Source organism: Helianthus annuus, chromosome 9, assembly GCF_002127325.2.
Source record: "Helianthus annuus cultivar XRQ/B chromosome 9, HanXRQr2.0-SUNRISE, whole genome shotgun sequence".
In the NCBI taxonomy this organism is placed as follows: domain Eukaryota; kingdom Viridiplantae; phylum Streptophyta; class Magnoliopsida; order Asterales; family Asteraceae; genus Helianthus; species Helianthus annuus.
This window is the reverse complement of record NC_035441.2, coordinates 164407347-164431422: the sequence shown is the minus strand read 5'-3', so window position 1 is coordinate 164431422 and position 24076 is coordinate 164407347. Positions and strand designations below refer to the sequence as shown.

Sequence of the window (24076 nt, the reverse complement as noted above, 5' to 3'; positions counted from 1 at the left end):
CAAGCATGAACCGGCAACACCGCCTCCTTGGGCCCGTTCCCGTCGTCTCCGTCCTCCCAAAGCCTATTGCGACGACCCTCCATTCCTTATCCAACACACACACATACCATTCCTCGTGGCTCATCCCTCACACCCGATGATGTGGGCCATGTGACGGATCATCCCCAAATGACTAGCCTCCTTCACACTCATCAGCCTTGTAAAGTTATTTTTGGTGCCGTTTACTTGCAACCGAAAATACTATATATCGCAATTGGGTAACATCGCTATTGTGACGGCTTTAACACATCCGCTACACTCAGTCTCATAAAAAAATTATTTTTGGTGCCGTTTACATGCAACTGAAAATACTATATATCATATTTTAACTCAATTATTGTTGTGCGGTGACACCAGATAGGTTTATCTTAATATTATTCATTGTGTACCCCCATCCCATCCCACCACCCATCCCACCACAAGACTCGTCCCCACTCATTCCTCGATGGATTATCTCTTCATCACCCTCGCACTACTACTCACCACCGCTTTCCTCCTCACCGGTGGTCTCCTCCGCCGCAGCACCACCACTCTCCCACCCACCGTCTTCCCCACCCTCCCCATCATCGGCCACCTCTACCTTTTAAAAAAACCTCTCTACAGAACACTCGCTAAAATCTCCTCCAAACACGGCCCAATCCTCTTTCTCCGCTTCGGAACCCGCCGTGTCCTCTTAATCTCCTCCCCTACCGCCGCCGAAGAATGTTTCACCAAAAACGACATCGTTTTTGCCAACCGCCCTCGGTTTTTAGCAGGCAAGATTCTCGGCTACAACTACACCAGCTTCGGCTGGGCGCCATACGGCGATCACTGGCGTAACCTTCGTCGAATATCCACCGTTGAGATCTTATCATCTCACCGGCTTAACGAGTTACACGATATACGCACAGATGAAGCAAGACTTTTGGTTCAGAAGCTGATGTCAACATGTTCTTGTCCGGTGAATTTAAGTTTGTTGTTCAGTGAAATGACGATGAACATGATGATGAGGATGATATCCGGGAAAAGATTTTTTGGCGGGAATAATGAGGGGGAAGAAGGGAAACGGTTTAAGGAGATAGTTAAGGAGTCGTTTTTGGTGTCGGGTGCTTCGAATTTAGGGGATTATTTGCCAGTTTTGAATTGGTTTGGAGTGAATGGGTTGGAGAAGAAGATGATTGCGTTGCAGAGGAAGAGAGATTTGTTTATTCAAGGGTTGGTTGATCATCTTAGAAAAGGGGTTATGGAACAAGTGGGAAATGATGATAGTAGTAAGAAGAAGAAGAAGAATACCATGATTGAAGTGTTGTTGCAGCTACAAGAAGCTGATCCGGAATACTATACTGATAAACTTATTAAAAGCTTTGTGCTGGTAAGATCACAGTCCCTGTATTTTGACACTAATAATATTATGAGATACGTAAGAACTTTATAATGCACTTGTATATCGTTTTATCAACATGATACATAAGACAATATGTAACCGTCATACTACCTTGATTATCTACTATGCAATATGTCCAGGTGCATTATACAGTCTTTTCTATGGTTGTCACCTATTATTAGTTTTGAACAAACACAGTATGACTCTATATATAGTGAACAATCTGGAGCATAAAAATTCAGTCTTTGAACTAAATATATTATTTTTATGAGCAGAACCTACTGACAGCAGGTACAGATACTTCTACTGCAACCATGGAATGGGCATTCTCCCTTTTGCTTAACCATAAACATGTGCTAAATAAGGCGCGGGACGAAATCGATACTCACGTAGGGAAAGACCGCCTTGTTGAGGAATCAGACATGGCCAACCTACCTTACCTCCTTTGTATAGTGAACGAGACTATGCGAATGTACCCTGCAGGCCCGTTACTGGTACCTCATGAGTCATCAGATGATTGTGTGTTCGGAGGCTATCACATCCCACGTGGAACCATGCTGATCGTGAATCAATGGGCTATACATCATGACCCTAGCTTGTGGAAGGACCCTGAGATGTTTAAACCAGAAAGGTTTGAAGGGTTAGAAGGTAGAACAAGAGATGGATTTAGGTTCATGCCGTTTGGGTTTGGAAGGAGAAGCTGCCCAGGAGAAGGACTAGCCATGCATATAGTTGGGTTAACGTTGGGGTTGCTTATACAATGCTTTGATTGGGAAAGAATTAGTGAAGAGTTGATTGATATGACCGAAGGTCCGGGACTCACAATGCCCAAAGCTCAACCGTTAATAGCTAAGTGTAGACCACGTCCAGTGACATGCAATTTACTAGCGGGCTTAAGATCATGAGATTCATCACTTCTTGTTAGTTATTACACTTGTGGTTACATGTTCCTAAAAACACTCATTTTGGTTTGTATATCAATCTGTATGAAAGTATCATAAATAATTATTTTTCTTTGGAAATTCTTGTGAACATAGGATCTAGTCTATTTTTCAAAGACCACCTAAGTCAAATCAACTCATACTAACAAAACAATCTATATATCATACACTACGATCCGAAACAACCAAAATTCTGACCTTTATCAACAATTGCATACATAAAAGAACAATGTCAGTCAATACTTCTAGATCGTGTTAGGAAAGTCAAAGACGAATCCCTCTTCTAATCAAGCTGCTTGTGATCATCAGACCATTAATCTTCATTTACATTTATACTATGCAAAAACACTTATTCTTTGACATCATCAAAAAAGGAAGCCGGTATTGTCGATGGAGATGACAATGCAGATACGCATTTGAACTGTGCAGAAAAATTAAAAATATGTAATCAGATTAAAGAAAATACAAAAAACATGTTGCAAACCATAAGAGTGTTACACATACCTTATGTTGCTTGTATTTTTCTCTAACTGCCACCAGATTGCCTGCTCTTCTACCCGATTGTAGATCATGTAAAATTTGAACACATTCTTTCAAGTCGGATGGCTTGTATCCAGAGAGTTGCTCCAAAGCCGGATTCTGTAAATGTGAATACATATTATTATAAGGAAAAAGAATTCCAGACCCTTTTTCAATTAAAATGAGTGAATTTAGGCCGCGTGTTCTTACCCATGGATGTGCCCTTGGTTTGAGTGTGAATCGTGAAAGAAAGATAACAGACGCAGCTACCATGGAAGGCAAAAACTTGAGGCAACCATACTCTAATAAACTTAACTCAGCCAAATAATAACCCAAGAACTCTAACTGCATATACGAGCTTAGTGCATAATCTTCTTGAGCAACCATGGTAATTCTTCTGTTAATCAACAAGTCAAAAGGGTAACACCAATTAGTTTATAGTTAATGAACACGTAATCTTGCGTTATTATATCTAGATTCTCGATTGTTTCAATTCATACCTAAGGAAAGATTTAACTGTCGGATTGCCCATTTCAAATTTGAGAGCTTTAAGCACATCAGCTTCCATTTTCACAACCTCTTGCTTCGTGTAAGTATTATCCGTGATGTAACAGAAATCTTCCGTATGCGGGGGGCTAATTTCTTCATATTTTCTGTTGTACCAAAAATGCATACAATTCGTATTCAACAACCAATCCCAATTCATTTAGAAAAAAACATATCAACCACAAAAATACCAAACCACTTACGCTGCGATGAGCATCGAAGAAACACCAAGAAGTTGCAGCCTCTTTCTGTTAAGCACATTTACAGATAAGAATCTATCTATGTACGAGACGGTGAGATACAAAGTGTGCGAAAGAAGCTTATACTCCTCAGCAACTTCCACCAACCAATCAATTAATACCCCCCTCATATTTATACCAACATCCTTCTGCACTTTCTCGATGTAATCCGCTATCGGTCTTCTATGTGCCTCTCTCTAAATCCACAAATAAAATAAACGCAGAACTTCAATACTTTTCCAAATATATGTATAAATCCATTTTCCATAAAAACCCTAAATCCAGTTAGTTAATAACTTTGATGATAAAAATAACAATCCAATTCAATCATAAACCACCCAACACTATGTTTTGATTTAACAGTAAACAACAATTATACAACACAAACAGTAAACCCTAAAATTAACAAATTAAATCAATCGATTAATTGAATTAAATGCAAAAGGAAATTTTACAAACCTCCATATTATGAAGATACTCATAAATATCAGAAACATAAGCTTCACACATCTGGGGATCACTTGATTTCTCATTATTAGTATCCGCAAATACTTGAGGCTTCTTCACCTTTTTCGATCTACATTTCTGCTTCTGGGCCTTAACAGTAACAGATTTAACAGTCTCACGTCTAAACGACACCGTATTGTTGGAGATCTCACCCAAAACCACCCGCTTCTTGTTCACCGGTTGCAACTGGGACTCGATTGCTTCCATGGCTCTCTTCTTAGCCATCCGTGTAACCCTCTTGTTGTTCTCCTGATCAGCCATGAGTTAAAATGTTTTATTGTTTAACGAATCAAACACAACAGAAAAACTGATGGGGGGAGATGTGTGAAAATGGTGTGTGTTTAAAGGAGAAAGATGCCGCCATTTGTGATGGGTTTTGAAACAAATTGAATTTTGGGAAAATTTGCAAGGGGGTGTGTGTTTTTGGTTGAATTTTTTTAGGGACGAATAAGGAGATGACACGTGGGAAAGTGGGTCTTTTAGTCATGGGATTCGGATTGATGAGGTGGCGGGGGGGAAGGAGAGAAAAGATTTGGAAGATTCAATTGAGGTTTGAGCGGACTACTTGAAATAATTCATTTTGAGTTTAAACTCTTTCATATTTCGTGGATCTATTTTCGAAAGTTTTGCACAAAACTTCTCTCTCATGATTATTTTGTTGTGAACCTAGTTAATGTCTCGCCCGCGGTGCGGGCCGATGACCAAATAATTTTCAATCAATTAAAAAAACAGTACTATAATTTTGTTAGAAAGGAAAACTAAAACGACAACAAGATCGTAATTTTTAGCGGGGTAAATTCTTAACTTTTAGGTAGAAGAAAACCATAATTTTATTTTTAATTGGGGGAAAAACGTAATTTTGAATTGAGGGTGCAAGCGTAATTTTGAACCAAGGGGAAATCGTAATTTTTAGCTGGAGGCAAAAGCATATTTTTAGTTTGAACTGGGGGCAAAAACGTAAATTTAAACTGGGGCAAAAACGTAATTTTAAATTGAGTGTAAAATAATAAACTGATGTAAAAGCGTAATTTTGAGGCGGGGGGTAAAATCGTAATATTTGAACCGAGGGCATATTCGTAATTTTTAGTTGTGAGCAACAGGGTAATTACTTTTTTAACTTGGGACGAAAACGTAATTTTAAACTGGGAACAAAAACGTAAATTTAAAGTGGATAAAAAATAATAAACTTGTTAATCCAATGGTGTATTGTCGGCCGGCGGCCACGCATTTCGACCAATGGCAGGGAAACACTATTCCCTGCCATGTAAAATGTAGATGTAGGAAATATAGCTGAATAAGTATTATTTATTATTACATGTGTATAACCTTATAATATACTACAAATGGTATTGTAAGTTTGATATATATATATATATATATATATATATAAAAGTATGTTAATTAGGGGTGTTCATCGAATCAAATATCGAATTTTTGAATTATTCGAATCGAAATATTTGAATAATTTTTATTTTCCCTTGAATTCGAATTCGATTAAACCTACCCAATCGAATTCGAATAAAAAACCCAATTCGTATTCGATTAAAAATTCGAATTCAAATAAATTCGATTTGATTCCGATTCTTTTAAAACATGTAAAAGCTATCAAAATAAAACATAAAGTTTAAAGCTGCCATAAAACACGATATCACATTAAAAAGTTTTAAATAAAGTATCATAAGTCTAAAATTTAGAACGAGAAGTCAGAAATAACCACTCCACATTACAAGTTAATATTTTTAGGGTTAGAAAACTATTGATAGATTTGTTACTTAGGTTTTAGTTATGGGCCATGTAGTTGGTTTGGTAATGGGTAATTTTAATACTAGGAATAAATTTTGAAAATAGTTTATAGTATAGCGCAATAAAAGTTATATATGTATTATATATAAAAATAATAAATAAAATTGTATAATTTTTATTTGAATTTCGAATCGAATCGAATTTGAAATTATAAATTCGTATTCGTTTTACTTGACTCGAATTGAATCGAATTCGAATTCTTATAATCGAAACGAATTCTAGATAATCGAATCGAATTTCGAATTCGAATCGAATTCTGCACACCCCTAATGTTAATTTCTAGATTAGGATTTTTAAAAACTATGTGTTGTCGGTTAATTACATTTTTCATTAACAAAGAAAAATTGCAGCCACGTCAGCGCCAACTCAGCACAGTGTCATTAGCTGATTTTTTTTATTAACTGGGCATTGTGGGTTAACTAAGTCGCAATCATTTAACAATCATTATTCAATTATTTTTTGTTTAATTAAAAAATAATAATAAAATACATTTAAAAACATAAAAACTACAACATTACAAAATTCGGGTTTTATAAAAGATCCAAATTAGATATTTAACAAACAAAACTTCAAGGACTAAAATAGCTTTTTTGGAAACTTGAAATATTAAAGGTTTTAAAGTTTAAAACCATTTTTTCCTAAAATCAAAGTGCAGAGACTGAAAGATCATTTTTATAAACTTCAAACATCGTCTTCTTAATTTGAAAACCGGCAACTTCTCTTCTTTAATTTTAAAACCTCTAGAATTTTTTATATTAAGTGACCTAACCTGTGACAACTGTCAAAAATTCAGGTATCCGTACAATTAATTAACCATGATTAGTGTTTAATGACTGTGCTGAATTGCAATTAACTGTTTTCTGATTACTGCCATATACATGTGCATCACATATTGCTTGATGTCATATCATTATTGCATGATAGCTTATTGATTCAAATGATGCACTAGACAAAGTTAGCACAGTTATCTGATAAATCAGGAAAGTGCTGACAAAACTCAGCACATAGACAGACAGTGCATTGAGACACAGAATGAGCCAGAAACCAAGTATGACACTAGTATAGTGTGTAGGAAAGTAAGGATCACAAAACTGCTTTTCTAAGTGATAGTTTAAGTGTCGGAAAGTGCCTAAAACTCATCCAAAGTACTGAATTCATCAAAAATCATCATTTTAACAATCTAATATCATGCAGAAATATGGTTAAATGGTCCTGAATGCTTTCCTAAGTGTCGGGAATCAAAAGTGTCACGAAAAGGTACATAAAGCACACTAAACTGCAAAGTTTAGCACTTTAACGAACCAGTAACCAACCGAACAACCGGACAATACCCGAAACATCAAATTTACACTAGAAGCACTGTTTTAACATTACCAAGCTAGTTATGGTCCCCGAACATCATAACACCCTATAAAATATCAAGTAACTAAGTAACTACCTATATACTTGAATTTTTACCTTAAACTAACTAATCTAGTTAAACCTACTCTACATACCCCCCCCCCCACCTACTAATCGGCCCATGCCTCACCCCATACCTCAAGATTTTATTTCAATATTAAAAATGGATATTGTTCCCCCTCTAATGACACATTACACAAGAGTTAGAATGTTGAACTTGGTTTATAAAAGAATATGCAAGACCATGAGATTATTTCACACACACTAGAAAAACACACATCTTCTCCTCTCTCCCTTGGAGCTCTCGGCCGAGACTCTTCATACATTCTACATATATACAAAGGTGTTAGAGATCATACAAGGAAGCTAGGAGCTTTCGAAAATTCAAGAACCTCTCTTGTTTGCTTTTATCCATCTCATTTATTCACTTGATCATCCTTAGCCTTGTGCTAGTGGTAAGAGTCTTGATCTTGCTAGTTTACTTCTATTGTAAGTGGTTAAAAGAAGAATCATACTTATAATCTTGAAGAACACTAAAGATCATAAAATGTAAACTTGAACATAAGCATGTTTAATGAAGAAACTAAGTTATTTATGTGTTGATTTGCTTGTTGATTGTTGTTTGTTGTTTGTTCATGTGTATTATGTAGATCATCATATGATCTTGCTAGATCATGATTAAAAACATAATCTAGCAAGATGAGAAAGTAGAAATATTGTAGGATGATAGATCATCCACACAAAGATCATGAACTTGGAAGAATACATGGATTTCTTGAAAAATAGTGATCAATGTAAGTTGTTAGTCACATAGATCTAAAGATCTATGGATGAGTTTTCAAAGAAACCAAGTTAAAAACATAAGTTTTACTAAATCTTGGTTCTTACATAAACAAACATTATTTTTGGTGGTTAAACAAGTGTAGAAACACTTGTGTAACAAAAAGATTTCATAAGGAAACATTTTTAGAAATGATGATCACAAGTTGTAAACATCCATATTCTTTAAAAATGAAGTTTTTAAAGAACTAATCACACTTTAAAGGATAACAATGCTTACTAATAACACTAGTAAGTGACTACAAATTTTTACAAATATTCAAGTTCATGAAGTAGTAGAATATGCATGATTTTGGCAAGATTGGTAAGTAAAGGTTGTTTATTGTTGATTGTGGATTGATTTTGATGATTTCTACAAAAGAAAATGATATGCTTGAAAGCATGGAAACCTCCATTTTTAGGGGAAACCATGGCAAAATTTTCTAAAAATTTGAACACTTAGAAAAATATTTATAAACATGCACTTGCAAGTGTATTTTCAATTATAAATTGTTGCATAAACTTTGCCATAATTTTTTGTTACAAAAATATAAATATTGGAGGTTGGTTTTTATAATTAAAAGTGACTAAATATGTATTTAGTATATATATATATTTAGAAGACACTATGTGTGTGATTGTTTGTATATTTTGTGTATTAGTTATATTATTTTAGGACATGAAATAATATAACACATCAAAATACCAATGATTACTATCCAAAAATATTACCAAAATTCCAAAGAATGAATATACACATTTACACAAAAATATTGGTGAAAACCGAACTATGGAATAAGACTTACAAAATATTCCGGAAATTATTCACAAAGTATATTTTGGTAAATAATATTTTGGACACCAAGGAAATGAAAATATGATTTTTACAATTACTACAAGAATATATCATATTTTGACAAGGGAAAAATATATTATTTTTGACATGTATGAATATATATATTTTCTTGAGATTTTTAGGAAATATATTATTTTTAAGAAATATATATTTTCTTACACAAACACGAAGTACAATATTTTTGAGATGAAAGATATATTTTCTCGAATAAATATGAAATATATCATTTTTTGAGAAAAATGAGTTTATATATATATTTTACAAGTTGGGCATGAAAATATATTATCTTTGAGACTTATGAGAGAATACGAATATTTTTGCCAAAAGAAGAATCATAAATAATTTTTCTAAATAATATTTATCACAATATACATTTTGGAAATATATATTGGTGGACTTTTACTAAAGATAATATTCCGGAAAAATTAATACGAAATTAAGTATAAGAATACTTAATGAATACAATAAAAATACGTATCGTCGTACGTATAAATACACACCGGAATACTACCCTCATGCATGGCAAAAATATACAAGTATAAGAATACGAATACAGATACCCCCATCCTTGGGGAGGAAATGCAAGTACAGATACCTGAGAAGTATTAAGTTAAAATAATTGATTTAACAATTATTCCAAAATTTAATAGATATAATTTAAGTTAAAACATTAATTATTTTAACAAATAATTATATAACTTGAGATAATGTCGAAGATACAAAGAACGTAACTCAAAGACACTAACAAATACTAAATTAAGGCACGACCCGTTCGTCTAATAGACATTAGTACATTGTAGGTAGTCGTGTTTACCGAAGGAGCTTGAGTTGCGATTGTTGAAGACGCAAGACTGTGAGTTCATGTCCCCCTTTTCTTTAAACTGTTTTGTTTTATAACTTCGGGGGTGAAGTACATGTTACAAAATGATTACAAACAATTTCAATTGGTATGGTTAGCTTTGGAAAGTACAGTAGATCATGTGAATGGGTAGGCGCACTCTTAAGACCATTAATCCTCGTGTTAGGACCGAGGGGTATGAGTGATAGATCTATTTGGGTGTAGCGAGCCCACACCCGTGTGGACCAGGGTGACCCATGAGGTGACTATACCTTACAGCCGGAGGCCTGGTACAAATCTGCTAGGCTTGAGCCTTCCTACGCCGTTGCACGTATGTTAATGGCCTTGCAAACCATTAATCGATCTGTTTCCTTGTTTTGCTTTCATACCGAGATTTACAAAACTTACATACATACAATAATATCAAAGGTTTATTCACACACACAAACAAACACATGAACTCGCTCAACTTTTGTTGATGTTTTAAAACTACATGTATTTCAGGGAATTAACAATGGATCTGGTGGGCGTTGAATGTTTCAAGATGCGTTAAGAATAAATGATGTCATCCGTTGTTTTAGGGTTTGGTCAGCATGTCTTATTCCTGGACGAGACACGTCTCCCAAATCCCGGTTTTATATAGTATCTTTTGTCGAGTCTTTGTGAACTCTTAAACAAGTTGCATGGGTTGTACTTGAGTTTGAAATTTTATGTCTTAAAACAATGTCGTTGCTTTGCTTCTAAACTTAGTTTAATGGATGACCATCTATGGTTTTTATCACATAGTTGTTGTTAGGATTGAATGCAATGGTATTAAGAAAGTCACACCGTAATCACGCTTCCGCAAAAGTCAGGGTGTGATATAACCCAACTTCCCACCCAAACCCAATGGCTATATTTACCAAAGATGGCCCACATACAGCGTTCACATTCATCTCCATTCTCCGCCAAAATGTTCGCGGCGACGCTGTTAACGAAGGCTCGTGTGCCGCCCGTTAACAATCTAACATGGCTCGCCCAAGTCTTCATCGTTAACCGGCAACGCATGGCCTAAGATTGGTTTTTGTATGTGTATTAGACACAATATGAATAGCCTACTACTAGATAGCATATATTTTGTAAATACATAGCGGGTATAACGCATAAATATCCTTGTAGAAACTGAAGATCCACAAAACTTGCATACGGTCTACGCCACAAGATTGAATCACTATTGTATGTATGTGCTTTGATTCCTTTTACATTATCATTCACAACTCATTTTGAAAATATATTTATATCAAAACGTCGATAAAAATAGGCACATCACAACTTGCATACGGATGCGCAATTTGCGAGTATTATAAGGAGGCGGTGGTAAACCAAGCACCGTGATCAAGAGAAAGAAGCGAATTTAAATGAAATTAAACATAACACAACACATCAAAACCTTCGAGCGGATTTGATTGAGCACGTTTGGAGCGTTCCACGAGACAACCCTTGACGAAGACGAAGGCGATGATTAAAGTTTATGTAATTTTAATTTCATGTAATTTTTTAAACTTATGGTTTTTATTCAGTTATGTTTATTATATATATTTATTTATACATGTTAAAACAAAGTTGCCATAGTGATTTTCAATTTATAAACAATTGTTTTAATAATATTTTATTTATCGTATATTTTTATTATTTTTGCTGACAAATTGTGTTCTATGATTATTTTCTTAACATTGCAGTATAAACTTATTGAAAACGGGTAATATACCACTATCGTACTAAATCGACCCAAAACTAATTGTGTTTTTTTTTCAACATTACAATATAGATTTTATTGAAACGGATATCGTGCCGCTATCGTACCAAAAATTAACTGAAACCGGCCGAATAATATATGTATTGGTATCAATATTTATTTATATTATTTTTGCTTTTGATAAACCGGTATTTATTTCTATTGTTTTGTCTTTTGATAAATTGACATTGTATCGCTACCACATCGTACCGAACAACATCGGTACCTGTACATGTACTCATTTATATGGTTTCTGTTTGGTAATGAGTTTTGTGCCGCTACCATAGTCAACCAAACTGAAACCTACCGAACATCGGTATTGGTACCAATATTTATTTTTATTGTTTTTGCTTTCGATAAACCGACGTATCCTACCGAACAACATTGGTACATGTACCTGTATTAATTTTTATGGTTCCAGATTCCAAATTTTTTTATTTATACAACTCTGTTTGCGATTATAAACAAATATCATTACCAGTACTATAACGAACCTAACCGATACTGATCAAATGTCCGCGATAACGTACCGTCGCGACGCGCAGGGAAACAACCTAGTTATATATATTATTAGTGAGGCTTCATGAATATATAGTATTTGATATTGATTGACCAATCAGTAGATGACATGTGGCATCCACTATGTTTTTATTTTTTTACATCTCAAAATATAATTTATATATATAGAGAGGCCGATTAACGTACAAAATCACTTAATGTACATTGTGTACGCGATTCATAATCAACATGCGAAATTGGGTTTATAACGTGCGACTTCCATTTTTTTTTCACATGCGATTTCATTTTATTTACAACATGCGATTTTTAGTTTCTTACACACATGCGATTTCATTGTTTATACACATAACATGGGATTTCAGTTTTTTAAAACACATGCGATTTTGACTTTTTATAACACAACTTGCGATTTGCCATCACGTACGCAATGTACGTTAAGGCATATCGAACGATATACTTTTATATATATATATATATATATATATAGGGGGCTGCTAGAATGAGAACCACCCCGAGTTGTAAGAACCGCGAGAACTACACCCCACGGAGCGCCGTTCGCCGCGATTTTTTTTTACAAGTAGATGTGTGCATTATAAACACGGCCGTAAAAAATCACGGCGAACGGCGCTCCGTGGGGTGTACTTTTTTACACCTCAAGTTTGGTGTTTTTTAATTTTTTTTCTTTTTTCTTTTTTTTCACCAAACTTGAGGTGTAAAAAAGTACACCCCACGGAGCGCCGTTCGCCGTGATTTTTTACGGCCGTGTTTATAATGCACACATCTACTTGTAAAAAAAAATCGCGGCGAACGGCGCTCCGTGGGGTGTAGTTCTCGCGGTTCTTACAACTCGAGGTGGTTCTCATTCTAGCGGCTCCCTATATATATATATATATATGTATATAGAGGTCGGTTAACGTACAATACCTCTTATCCTACATTATGTACGCGATGCCCACAGCCGTACGATCTTCAATCCATCAAACGCGGGCAAAACTAATTTATATCATTAAATTAATCAAATTAATATACATAAAACTAAACGCGAAGGATAAAATCGATAATTTCTCTATCAAAATCCCAGCAATTTCGTTCGATACCTTCTTCTTCTCTAACCGACTCTTCTGCAAATTCAATATCAAAACATAGGAAATTGGTTTACAACATGCGATGTAGGTATTTTTTTTTACAGCATGCAATTTTGATATTAAAAATAACATGCGAACAATAGTGCCATACACGTAAAGGGTAAAGGGTATGATACAAATCTCCTTATCGTACATTATGTACGCGCTGCTTACAGCCATACACGTGTCCTGATTCAATTTAATTAAATAAGGGTATATCAGACTTTCCATTCAATCAGCAGAGCACGAGCGCAAATTAGACAATTCCAGATCCCGATTAATTCGTTACACCACTATCGGGTAATTATGATTCGCATCAGAGCGATGTTACTCAGTTCCTTTAATTCCCTTTATGATCTGGAATTAAATCGTATCAGAGCGATGTTACTCAGTTCTTTTTTTAATTCCTTTATGATCTAGAATTGAAAATTCGCATGTATATAATAAAAATTTCGCATGTGCATGTTTACATGATAATAATAAATTCGTATGTGTATGTTACCTTTTTATTATAAATTCGCATGTGGTGTTGACAAATTTCGCATGTGGACAAAAATTAGCCTTCTTAGGTTTGGGTCGTCAAAATATAATTAGAGACATACAAATTTCGCATGTGGACATGGCATTAATTCGCATGTGGATTAATTAGAGACATATAAAATTTCGCATGTGACAAAAATATAATAAGGGACATACAAATTTCGCATGTGGACATGGCACTATTTTGCATGTGCATGGTACTAATTCGCATGTGGACATGGCACTAATTCGCATGTAGACAAAAATATAATTAAAGGCATTAATTCGCATGTGGAAATGGCAGTAATTCGCATGTGGACAAAAATATAATTAGAGGCATTAATTCGCATGTGGATGGCACTATTGTTCGCATGTTATTTTTAATATCAAAATTGCATGCTGTAAAAAAAAATACCAACATCGCATGTTGTAAACCAATTTCCTATGTTTTGATATTGAATTTGCAGAAGAGTCGGTTAGAGAAGAAGAAGGTACCGAACGAAATTGCTGGGATTTTGATAGAGAAATTATCGATTTTATCCTTCGCATTTAGTTTTATGTATATTAATTTGATTAATTTAATGATATAAATTAGTTTTGCCCGCGTTTGATGGATTGAAGATCGTACGGCTGTGGGCATCGCGTACATAATGTAGGTAGGGATGGCAATGGGTCGGGTTTGGGACGGGTTTAGGTAATCCCAAACCCAAACCCGGTTAGATAAGTTTGTCCCAAACCCGTCCCAAAACCCGTCGGGTTTCTAGCGGGTAAATACCCATCGGGTATCGGGTATACCCGCGGGTTTCGGGTAAACCCGTTAATTTAAAAAGATTACTCGTTGGGTATACTCATCTCAAAACCCATTAGGTATCTATCGGGTAACTACTAACCGGTTACATTTTGTATTGTCTTTATAAAAATATAAATCAAATAACTACAATGTATACGGAATAAAATACCTATATGTGTAAAAAATAGATGTATCATATACATACATATTTAATATTATAAAAGAAATTATATCGGGTATACAATCGGGTAAACGGGTATACTTTATCGGGTAATTGGGTCGGGTAAACGGGTATATCACTAAATCCCAAACCCGTCCCAAACCCGCGAAAAAAAGAAAAACTATTCCCAAACCCGCCCCAAACCCGATTAACTGACCATAAACCCGTCCCAAATATGTCGGGTTTCGGGTTTACCCAGCGGGTTCGGGTTTGATTGCCATCCCTAAATGTAGGATAAGAGGTATTGTACGTTAACTGACCTCTATATATATATATATACTTTCTATACGTAAACTACAAACAAAGTTTGTGGTTGATGTTTTGATTAGTCTATTTAAGTTCCATCCATACACAAGGTTACAAGTTCAAATCTAGGCCTAAACCAACATTTTCTCATTTTTAACCCATCTCAGACCCTCTCATCTTGTCTTCTCATTTTATCTATTTCCTTTTTTTCTTTTTCTTTGTTTTCATTTTATTTTTTTATGTGTTTTTGTTTTTTTCTTCTGTTTTGTTTTTCTTTACGCTGTCATTTTTTAGCGATCAAAGAATTATATACATAAGAATTTTCGTTTTTAACAATTCCTTTTTCTTTCCTAAACCATGTTTTCTATATCATTTAATTTTTTATTTTAATAATTTCTTTTTATTTTTTAATCATGTTTCCTTTATCATTAAATTTAATATTTTTAACAATTTATGTTCGTTAACTTTTTCTAAAAATCTAAGTACGTAGTCGTGTTTAATTTTCCCTCAACATTCCGGTATAAATTTTGTATTTGGTATCGTAAAACGGTATGATTATGAACGGAACCAAACATATTCTGACGGTTTGGCTTTCTAAACAACGCCCTCCATTTTCAAATCAACGTTTGTTTTACATTATCATTGGTTTGTTTCGCCGCAAGCGACGTCAAAAAAATCTAGTTAATATTAATGTTCTTAATTTAAATTTAATTGATTTTATATAACTTTTAAATATAAAATAATAATATTAAATATGTGTCACGTGTCATTCTTCCATGCCCCTTCCCACACCTCCCTTTTTTGCACCACGCCACTATTCTGACGCGCACAGTTGTGTCGTCAACGTGTTGGTTCTGGATGGTTATCCCACTTCCCGTTTTTCTCATTCTTTGGTATAATCACAGCCTATAAATAAAAGCCTCCTGCTACCCATTTATTTACACATAATTTCGCAGCCTCCTACTTCAGTTTCTTCTCTAGCTTCTGCGTTTTCTGGTTTCCATTGCTGTTGGAATACCAGATAAGTTCTGTATTAAATCCTGGGAGTTTACGCTGCAGCTCGCAGCAATACGAGCGCGTAAAATCCTTTCAGAACAGGAGTCATCCGTGCAGTTCAAGGATCTTCTTTCTTAATCGCCAGGTTGGTTTTAATTTTTGCGTGTTCTTTAAATTCGTCCGATAACGGGACAGTCTCCTTCTACCTTTCTTTAATCAGTTTGCTCAAGTTGGAACAAACTGGTTTGGCTGATAACTCGGTAATTAATAAAGTTTATATTAATTTACTGTTTGATTGAAATATTTTCTAACACCTCTGACTGTCATCTATTTGATGATGATCTTCTTCTCCATCCTTGTGATTTGAACAAGTCCCATGTGGATTATAAAATGATGTTGGACGTATACTGCTTGGAATTCACCATGAATGTTTGGGATGATGCTTATTTGAATGGACTTGGTACTCAAGTGACGAATAATCCTGAGAACAATGGGTGCATCAATGCAGTTTTGCTTGTGTAGAATTGAGTAGTACAAGCACCGCAGATGATCTAGAAGCTTAGCAATGCCAAAATCTGAAATGTGAGGGTTCCAACTCTGCATCCAAAAGAATATTCATGGGTTTAATATCTCGGTGAACTATAGGTGGGTCGCAGTCAAAATGGAGATATGCTAAACCGTGGGCGATTCCAAGAGCTATGTTGCAACGAATGCTCCAATCCAACAACGGAGGTGGATATACCTCATGAAGACTACCATTATACATATATCAAACCATAATCTTTTTTCATCCAAAAGTCCTCCAATTTCACAAGATTCCTGTGTCTCACCTTCCCAACTGTCTCAATCTCTCGAACCATGCTTGTGCTTCCTTCTTTACTACTTCCATACATTAGTTTCTTTACCGCATACACTCCACCAGGAGCCAATGAAGCCTTATACACAATTCTGTAGGCCCTTTTCCCAATTATGTACCCGTCATTTAGATCATCTGTAGCTTCCATTATTTTGTGAAACGAACAACCATCCTCTGTATCATCCTACATTTCCTCGATATCATGTTTCTCTTTGCCGAGACCGGAACATGAGTCCAAGTCCAACAACTGAAAACAAAAATGCTGATGTCCCAAGAGCCACCATTGCAGTTTGGAACTTGGTAACACCTTTCTGTCCATCTGAACGACTGGTGCAAGGTGTAAATTTTCTGCTACAGTTATTCTTGCCACAATCGACACAAAGACCATGAATGAAGAGCTGACAAGTTTCAGCAAATTTGCTTTTATGGGACCCGTGAAGAGATGTTGAGTTAGGTTAACACACGAAGCTTTGAAAGTGATGCTAAAGTGTCAGTTAGATGGTTATGAGAAATATCCAACTGCTGTAGCATCACCAGTTCACCGAAAAGACTGTTTCCATAAATGAGCAGGCTCTGCAAGGTTTCAATCTTCCAGCTACTCAATGGAACCTCACCTGTCGAAAACAGTGAAGAACACATACAGGGTTTTTAAACTTGAGGATACCAAGCTCACTTGGAATAGCACCCTCCAGCTGGAGGTCAGTCAAGGAGGAGCAGTTGGCAAGGCCAGGTGGTATGATTCCTCCTGACAGCTGGTTGACTGAGAGGTAAAGAAGAGTGAGCTTGGTGAGTCCTCCAAAACAAGGGGGGATGGGACCAGTCTAGCCACAAATCAAGCATGAATAAAAAGTATAAAACACTTGTGCCAGATATAAATTATAAAACACTTAAATCGCTACAATACGATGATTGAAACACGAATCAAGCATGAGTATAATAGAACTAGATTTAAACATAAATCGAACCACATAAAGACTATAGCGCAAAAACAACAAAGAAATTCTTATAAACAGATTTCACTAAAAAGTAGCATTCTACTATTTCCCAAGAAAACAATTCCATCTCACAAAATCTCCCAAAGCATTTGCACAACCAAACAAAAAACATAATGCTCTGTCTTCCAAGTAGTTGATCACATATTTCACCTCAGTTGATCTTGGCCCTTGAAAAGTCCATCTCCGGATGCTGAACATATTTAAAGTCAAATTAGAAGTCAACCCACCACAAAAACTAATAAAAGTAGAGCACCTTTGATCAATTTACATTGGTCAACTAATAACTTTGTGTGTATAAGAGCAAAATTTACCTCAGCCATGAATTTTTTCAGAATGTCTTGTTTCTGCATCTCATCGCTTGTTGGTTTGCCCATCTGCTTCTGTCGCTGATCAAACTATAAAAACACAATTGGGAAACATTAGTGAAAATGTTGTTTCTTTAGAAAACAATAAATTATTATTATTATTTGTAATTAAGTATCTTCCTACCATCATCTTTTCAACAGTAGATCGTGTTTCTGGGTCCAGGTCAGCTAGTTTACTGTTCTCAGGTTCTACCTTCTGAGTGTCGATTTCAGGTTCACCCTTGACCAAAAACTTCCACCATTCCATTTGATCTTGTTTGGTTAGAAGTATTGCGATAGCTTTTTGATCCTCTAAAAAGAAAATAAATGTGGGCATGTAAATAAAATGCAATGAAAAAAGACGTATAGAAAATAGCTATCTAAACTATGGTACATAAGAGTATACCTAAGCTCCAGAAACTATCATCAGTCTTGACAGACTTGTACAACTCCCCCTGTATACAAGTAAAACTTTTAGCATTTAAAAAAAACTTGCATTCAAATAGTTAAATGCCACTAGCACACTTACTTCCAGTATTGGAGGCTGGCCCTTGAGTCCGACTTTAATACGGTTTTTCTTGATTTCACATTCTACAAATCTTGATTTAGTTCCAGGAGGAACAGGAATGGTAACATTGACTTCTTGCAATGACTGTATCCAAGAATAGTTCTCCATATCCAGTCCATTCCCTTTATTTGGAGCTGCACATAGATTCAAAAGCAATGAAAAAACGTTCTTGAGATAAAAAGTCCACAAATATATAGTTGAATGATAGAAGATGAATAATTAAAGAAATAATAAAATGAATGTGCGTAAAACAGGTCTCAAAACACCCCAGGAATCCGTTATCATCTCAAACATAAATACTGGAAATTAACCATCGCTACACTCTCTGGACAACATTGTTCAAAACAACTTAATTAGCCAGCTGACAAGGCACAAACACCATACAATGCAAGTGAGATGGCATCATAATAAAACACCCTCTCCCCTGCCCATATAGCTCTAATGTTAGCAAAAACTCAGTACATCATTTATGCCGGGTTCCGAATATTTAAACTCCAAAATAACTAGTGTCCACCCATCACAGGGCCATTGATTTTTTATTCAAAAGATCTTAGGCTACAAGACAGTGTTTTCAAAGTAATACATTATCATTCAATATCCACCATACAATCATGTGGTAGCACTATAACAATACTCAGTATGCACGTCTCCTACAAAAGATTTGTATGAAAGAATATACTAAACAGATACATTCATTCATCAACTCAAAAGGCAAAAGCATAATCACAAGTCCATTACTTATCCTAATTACCAACATATAACACATTCAAACTGTGTAACCAAAAGAGAAATCAACATAAAAGCCAAACATTTATCCATCACTATTCCCATAGTATATGCTATACTATCAATCAAATAACTATCTACATTCTACAACACAAAGAACCAATACATGTTAAAATAACTTAAATACAACATTAAATCAATAAACAGTTATAAAATCATAAAAACAAACAAATACATAAAGTAAACAACATGAAACAATTAAACACAAATATACCTCTCAAACCCTTGTTATCATCATCCTTCTCCGCCATCTTCTGATCCACCGGCTCCTTACCAGACTGCGACGCCGACGAAACATCCTCCTTCACACGCTTATTATCACTCTTCACAGCACCATCGTTACTAGCAACCGGAACAGCTTTCTCCTTCCTCTTCCTCTCATCAGCATCAAGCTTCTCCTTTACCGAACGAACCAAAGCATTAACATCCTTAATCACCGAATCCTTCTTGAAGAGATCGGTTTCACGAGCAACAAACTCGAACGCCGTTTGAAGAAACTGAAGCGGATCGGAGGAATCAAGAACGGCGTTGAACGGCGTCTTGACGGACTCCGGTTGCTCTTCGTATTCGGAGAGAATGGCCATAGCGTTGTTTGGAATAAGGTTGTTGTTAGGGTTAGGGTTAGGATTAGCCGATTAGGGTTTCGAATTGGGGGAGATGAAGAGAAGTTGAGGGTTTTAATAGGTGAAGATGAAGATGTGCGCCAGGACTTGTAGAAGTATCCGGAACTCGTTTTATTTTTGTATTTTATTGTTATAGATAAATGGTAACTATATGTTACCAGAGATAATAAATATTTATCTTAGAAAGTGGTAACAAACAGTTCGATTATCTCTATGTATTACAACTAGGGGGATTACCAATTAGGGCTTTTCAAATTGTTTGGCGCTCGACGTTTGTTCGATGTTTGCTTGAAAAATGCTCGGAATTTGCTTGTTCGATTCATCTCGATTGAAAAAATACTCGGTTCGGATGGGTTCGGTTTGTAAACGAACCGAGCACGAGCAAAGGTCCGCTCAGTTCGGTTCGGCTCGGTTGGCTCGATTTATTTTTTAATATGTATATATATTTGTGTATGTATCATTTTTAATGAAATGACTATAGACCAACATCAACAATGTTTGGTCCAATATCCAAATAGGACTCATTTAAGTAATTAGAATTGAAATCCAATACCAATTGTCCATAGTCCAATACTTGTATGTGCATTTGAGTAATTGAGTCAAAATTTCAAAGACTAAAATATGAATCGTCGATCGATAATCAAGTCTCAACCCGCTATTTGATTCAGAAGTACAAGACCCTAATCAAACCCCCCCCCCCATTGGCCATCGTTATTCGATTATTGCTACTCGCCAAGACGGCAACTCGCTAGGGTTTGCTTCAATCGGTTCATTCAATTTCAAACTTCTGATAAAACAAGGATATGTTTCAATCGGTCGACAATTTATCTTCCCGTTTAGCTAATCTCGATAGAACTAGTTGAGTGTTTTTGTATTTCTTGTTATTTGTTAAATTTTTACTTGTGTTCTATTGGACGAAACATTAGGGACGAAAACTACACTTTATTCTAATAACTAGCACTCTCGTCGTCACTTTCCTTGTTTGTTCTACGACGCTCGTGTGACAATTATCAAATTTTCATGTATCCGTACAATAATTAGTCAATGATTAGTGCTTAATGACTGTGCTGATTTAACATTTGTGACATGAATGTTTTCTGATTATTGTTATCATGCATACATGTGCATCATATATTGCAAAATGTCATATCATTAATGCATGCAACACTTATTGATTCAAATGATACACGAAACAAAGTTAGCACAGTTATAAGACAAATCAGAAAAATGCTGACGGAGTTTAGTACATAGACAGACATGGTATTGAGACACAGAATGAGCCAGATACCAATAGTTACACTAGTATAGTGTGTAGGAAAGTAAGGATCACAAAACAGCCTTCTTAGAGATAGTTTAAGTGTCGGAAAGTGCCTATAACTCACATAAACTATTGAATTCAGCAAAAAAATCAGCTTTTAAACAACTAAATATCATGCAGAAATATGATTAAACGGTCCAGAATGCTTTCCTAAGTGTCGGGAATCACAACTGTCACAAAAGGTAACACACTAAACTGCGTAGTTTAGCACCTTAACGAACATGTAACCAATCGAACAACCGGACACTACCCGAAACACCAAATTTTCACTAGAAACATTGTTTTATCATTTCCGAGCTAGTTATGATCCCCGAACATCATAACACCTATTATAACATCATAATAACTTATATCCTAACTAAACCCTTAGACTTCAACTAACTAATCTTTACAACCTAATCTATACCCCCTATTTACGGTCACCAAGGGTGGCCTACCCTTGGATTTTATTCTAATTGTTAATTAGATCATGTTGCCTCTTTTACAACACATTACACAACAGACTAAATTGTTGTTGGAAGTTATAAACACTAACCACTAGTTCACCATCTCATTTTATAAACAACACTTCACAACAAAACTCTCTCCCTCTCCCTCTCCTTCTCTAGTCTCGGCCGAGAACAAGGCCACACACCACCACCATCTTCATCTCATTCTCATCCATTTTCAAGTAATCACAAGGTGCTAGGAGCTTGCATAAGGAGCTAGGAGCCTTTGGAAGTGGAAGGACCTCTCTCACAAGCTATTAACCACCACATTCATCATCATCTTCATCTTGTGTTCATCCCTAGCCTTGTGCTAGTAGTAAGACAGTCTTAATCCCATTTTACGTCTTGTTTAGTTTGTTAAAAGATGATACAAGTAACTAATCATGAAGAACACTAAAGATCAAGAACATAATCTTTAACATAAGACTAATAATCATGATGATCTATGTTGTTTAAGTGTTATTATGCTTCTTGATTGTTGATTGTTTGTGTTAATGATGTTAAACATCATATGAACTTGCTAGATGGTGATTAAAGACATAATCTAGCAAGATAAGAGGATGATCTTATGAAAGATCAAGATGATCATCCTTATGTGAAAGCATGAACTTTAAGTATGAAATGTTTTCTTGAAAAATGATGATCAAAGTGTAAAATAAATCAAGTAAGTGGATGATTTCAAAACTAGTTTTCTCAAGAAACTAAGTTAAAATACAAGATTTACATAAACTTGGTTCTTAAAGAAACTAACCACATTTTAGTGGTTAATCAAGTGTAGAAACATGTATTTAACAAGAAAAATTCAAAAAGAAATATTTTTAGAAAATTATTTTACAAGTTGTAAACATCTAAAATCTTCAAGAATGATGTTTTTAAATAAACAACCACACTTTAGAGGGTAACTAAGCTTACTAAACATACTACCAAGTTACTACAAATTTTTATAAATTTTCAAGTTCATGAAGTTGTGTAAATAGCTTGATTTTGGCACTCGGTAAGTATTGTTTGATTTATTGTTGATTGTGATGATTTATAAAAGAAAATGATATGCTTTGAAAGCATGGAAACCTCCATTTTTAAGGGGAAACTATGGCAAAATTTTTCTAGAAATTAAACACTTAGAAAAATATTTTTAACAAGTATTTACAAGTATATTTTAACCATGATTTTTCATGTAAAGTTTGCCATAATTTTTGTTACAAAAATTACAAAATATTGGAGGTTGGTTTTTGAATATAAAAGTAACTAAATATGTATTTAGGAAAATATATATTTAGATGTCACCATGTGTGTGATTACTTGTATATGACGTGTATTAGTTATATTATTTTAGGACTTGAAATAAAATAACTCACCAAAATACGAAAAATTACAATACAAAATATTACCAAAATTCCAAGAAATGAATATATAATTTATACCCAAGAATTGGAGAAACCGAACAAGGAATATAACTTACATAAATATTCTGGAATTTAATTCATGAGTATATTTTGGTAAACGGTATTTTGGACCCCAAGAGAACGAAAATATGATTTTTACAAGTATTACAAAATTATATCATATTTTTGACAAGAAGTAATCATGTTATTTTTGGGTTAAGAAAAATATATATGTTTCCTTGAATTACTAGAAAATATACTATTTTTTGAGAAAATATGCGAGCCCCACCCATGAGGACCGGGATTTGGCCCATGAGGTGACTATGTCTTCCAGCCGGAAGCCCGGTACAAAATCCGCTAGGATTGAGCCTTCCTGCATCACGTCACACATATTAATGGCCTTGCAAACCATTAATTGATCTGTTTCCTTGTTTGCTTTCATACCGGGGTTTCACAAATACATACATACTTACAATGATTACAAAGTTTATTCGAGCTCACATACAAAACACATGAACTCGCTCAACTTTTGTTGATGTTTTCAAACTACATGTATTTAAGGGAATTGAAATGGATTTGGTGGGCGTTGAAGAGTTTCAAGTTGTGTCTGCAAATAAAAGATGTCGTCCAGTGTCGAAGGGTTTGGGTTGTGTATCT

General features: G+C 35.0%; 3 protein-coding genes across 3 annotated transcripts; 1 reads left to right on the top strand and 2 right to left on the bottom strand.

The window, feature by feature from the left end:
* Positions 1-273: 273 nt before the first annotated feature.
* On the top strand, positions 274-2424 carry LOC110879400 (cytochrome P450 81Q32). The gene is made up of 2 exons (XM_022127851.2): positions 274-1390; positions 1678-2424. The coding sequence occupies exons 1-2, from the start codon at positions 485-487 to the stop codon at positions 2305-2307; spliced, it is 1536 nt and encodes a 511-aa protein (XP_021983543.1). The 5' UTR covers positions 274-484; the 3' UTR covers positions 2308-2424.
* A 59-nt stretch (positions 2425-2483) lies between these two features.
* LOC110879401 (G2/mitotic-specific cyclin C13-1) lies at positions 2484-4552 on the bottom strand. The gene is made up of 6 exons (XM_022127852.2): positions 4107-4552; positions 3612-3844; positions 3363-3515; positions 3073-3259; positions 2848-2982; positions 2484-2764 (listed from the first exon to the last, which is right to left on the bottom strand). The coding sequence occupies exons 1-6, from the start codon at positions 4413-4415 to the stop codon at positions 2693-2695; spliced, it is 1089 nt and encodes a 362-aa protein (XP_021983544.1). The 5' UTR covers positions 4416-4552; the 3' UTR covers positions 2484-2692.
* A 13233-nt stretch (positions 4553-17785) lies between these two features.
* On the bottom strand, positions 17786-20335 carry LOC110879399 (protein BOBBER 1). The gene is made up of 6 exons (XM_022127850.2): positions 19823-20335; positions 18784-18956; positions 18661-18709; positions 18400-18566; positions 18222-18305; positions 17786-18100 (listed from the first exon to the last, which is right to left on the bottom strand). Exons 1-6 carry the CDS (start codon positions 20190-20192, stop codon positions 18062-18064), a joined length of 882 nt encoding a protein of 293 aa, XP_021983542.1. The 5' UTR covers positions 20193-20335; the 3' UTR covers positions 17786-18061.
* Between the last annotated feature and the right edge of the window lie 3741 nt (positions 20336-24076).

Coding starts and splice junctions, on each gene's coding strand:
- LOC110879400 (XM_022127851.2), top strand. CDS start 485: ATGGATTATCTCTTCATCACCCTCGCACTACTACTCACCACCGCTTTC. Junction 1,391..1,677: donor TTATTAAAAGCTTTGTGCTG/GTAAGATCACAG, acceptor TTTTATGAGCAG/AACCTACTGACAGCAGGTAC.
- LOC110879401 (XM_022127852.2), bottom strand. CDS start 4,415: ATGGCTGATCAGGAGAACAACAAGAGGGTTACACGGATGGCTAAGAAG. Junction 3,845..4,106: donor AGTATCTTCATAATATGGAG/GTTTGTAAAATT, acceptor TTGTGGATTTAG/AGAGAGGCACATAGAAGACC. Junction 3,260..3,362: donor ACAGTTAAATCTTTCCTTAG/GTATGAATTGAA, acceptor GTTGATTAACAG/AAGAATTACCATGGTTGCTC.
- LOC110879399 (XM_022127850.2), bottom strand. CDS start 20,192: ATGGCCATTCTCTCCGAATACGAAGAGCAACCGGAGTCCGTCAAGACG. Junction 18,957..19,822: donor TGATAACAAGGGTTTGAGAG/GTATATTTGTGT, acceptor ATCTATGTGCAG/CTCCAAATAAAGGGAATGGA. Junction 18,567..18,660: donor TGATAGTTTCTGGAGCTTAG/GTATACTCTTAT, acceptor TTTTCTTTTTAG/AGGATCAAAAAGCTATCGCA.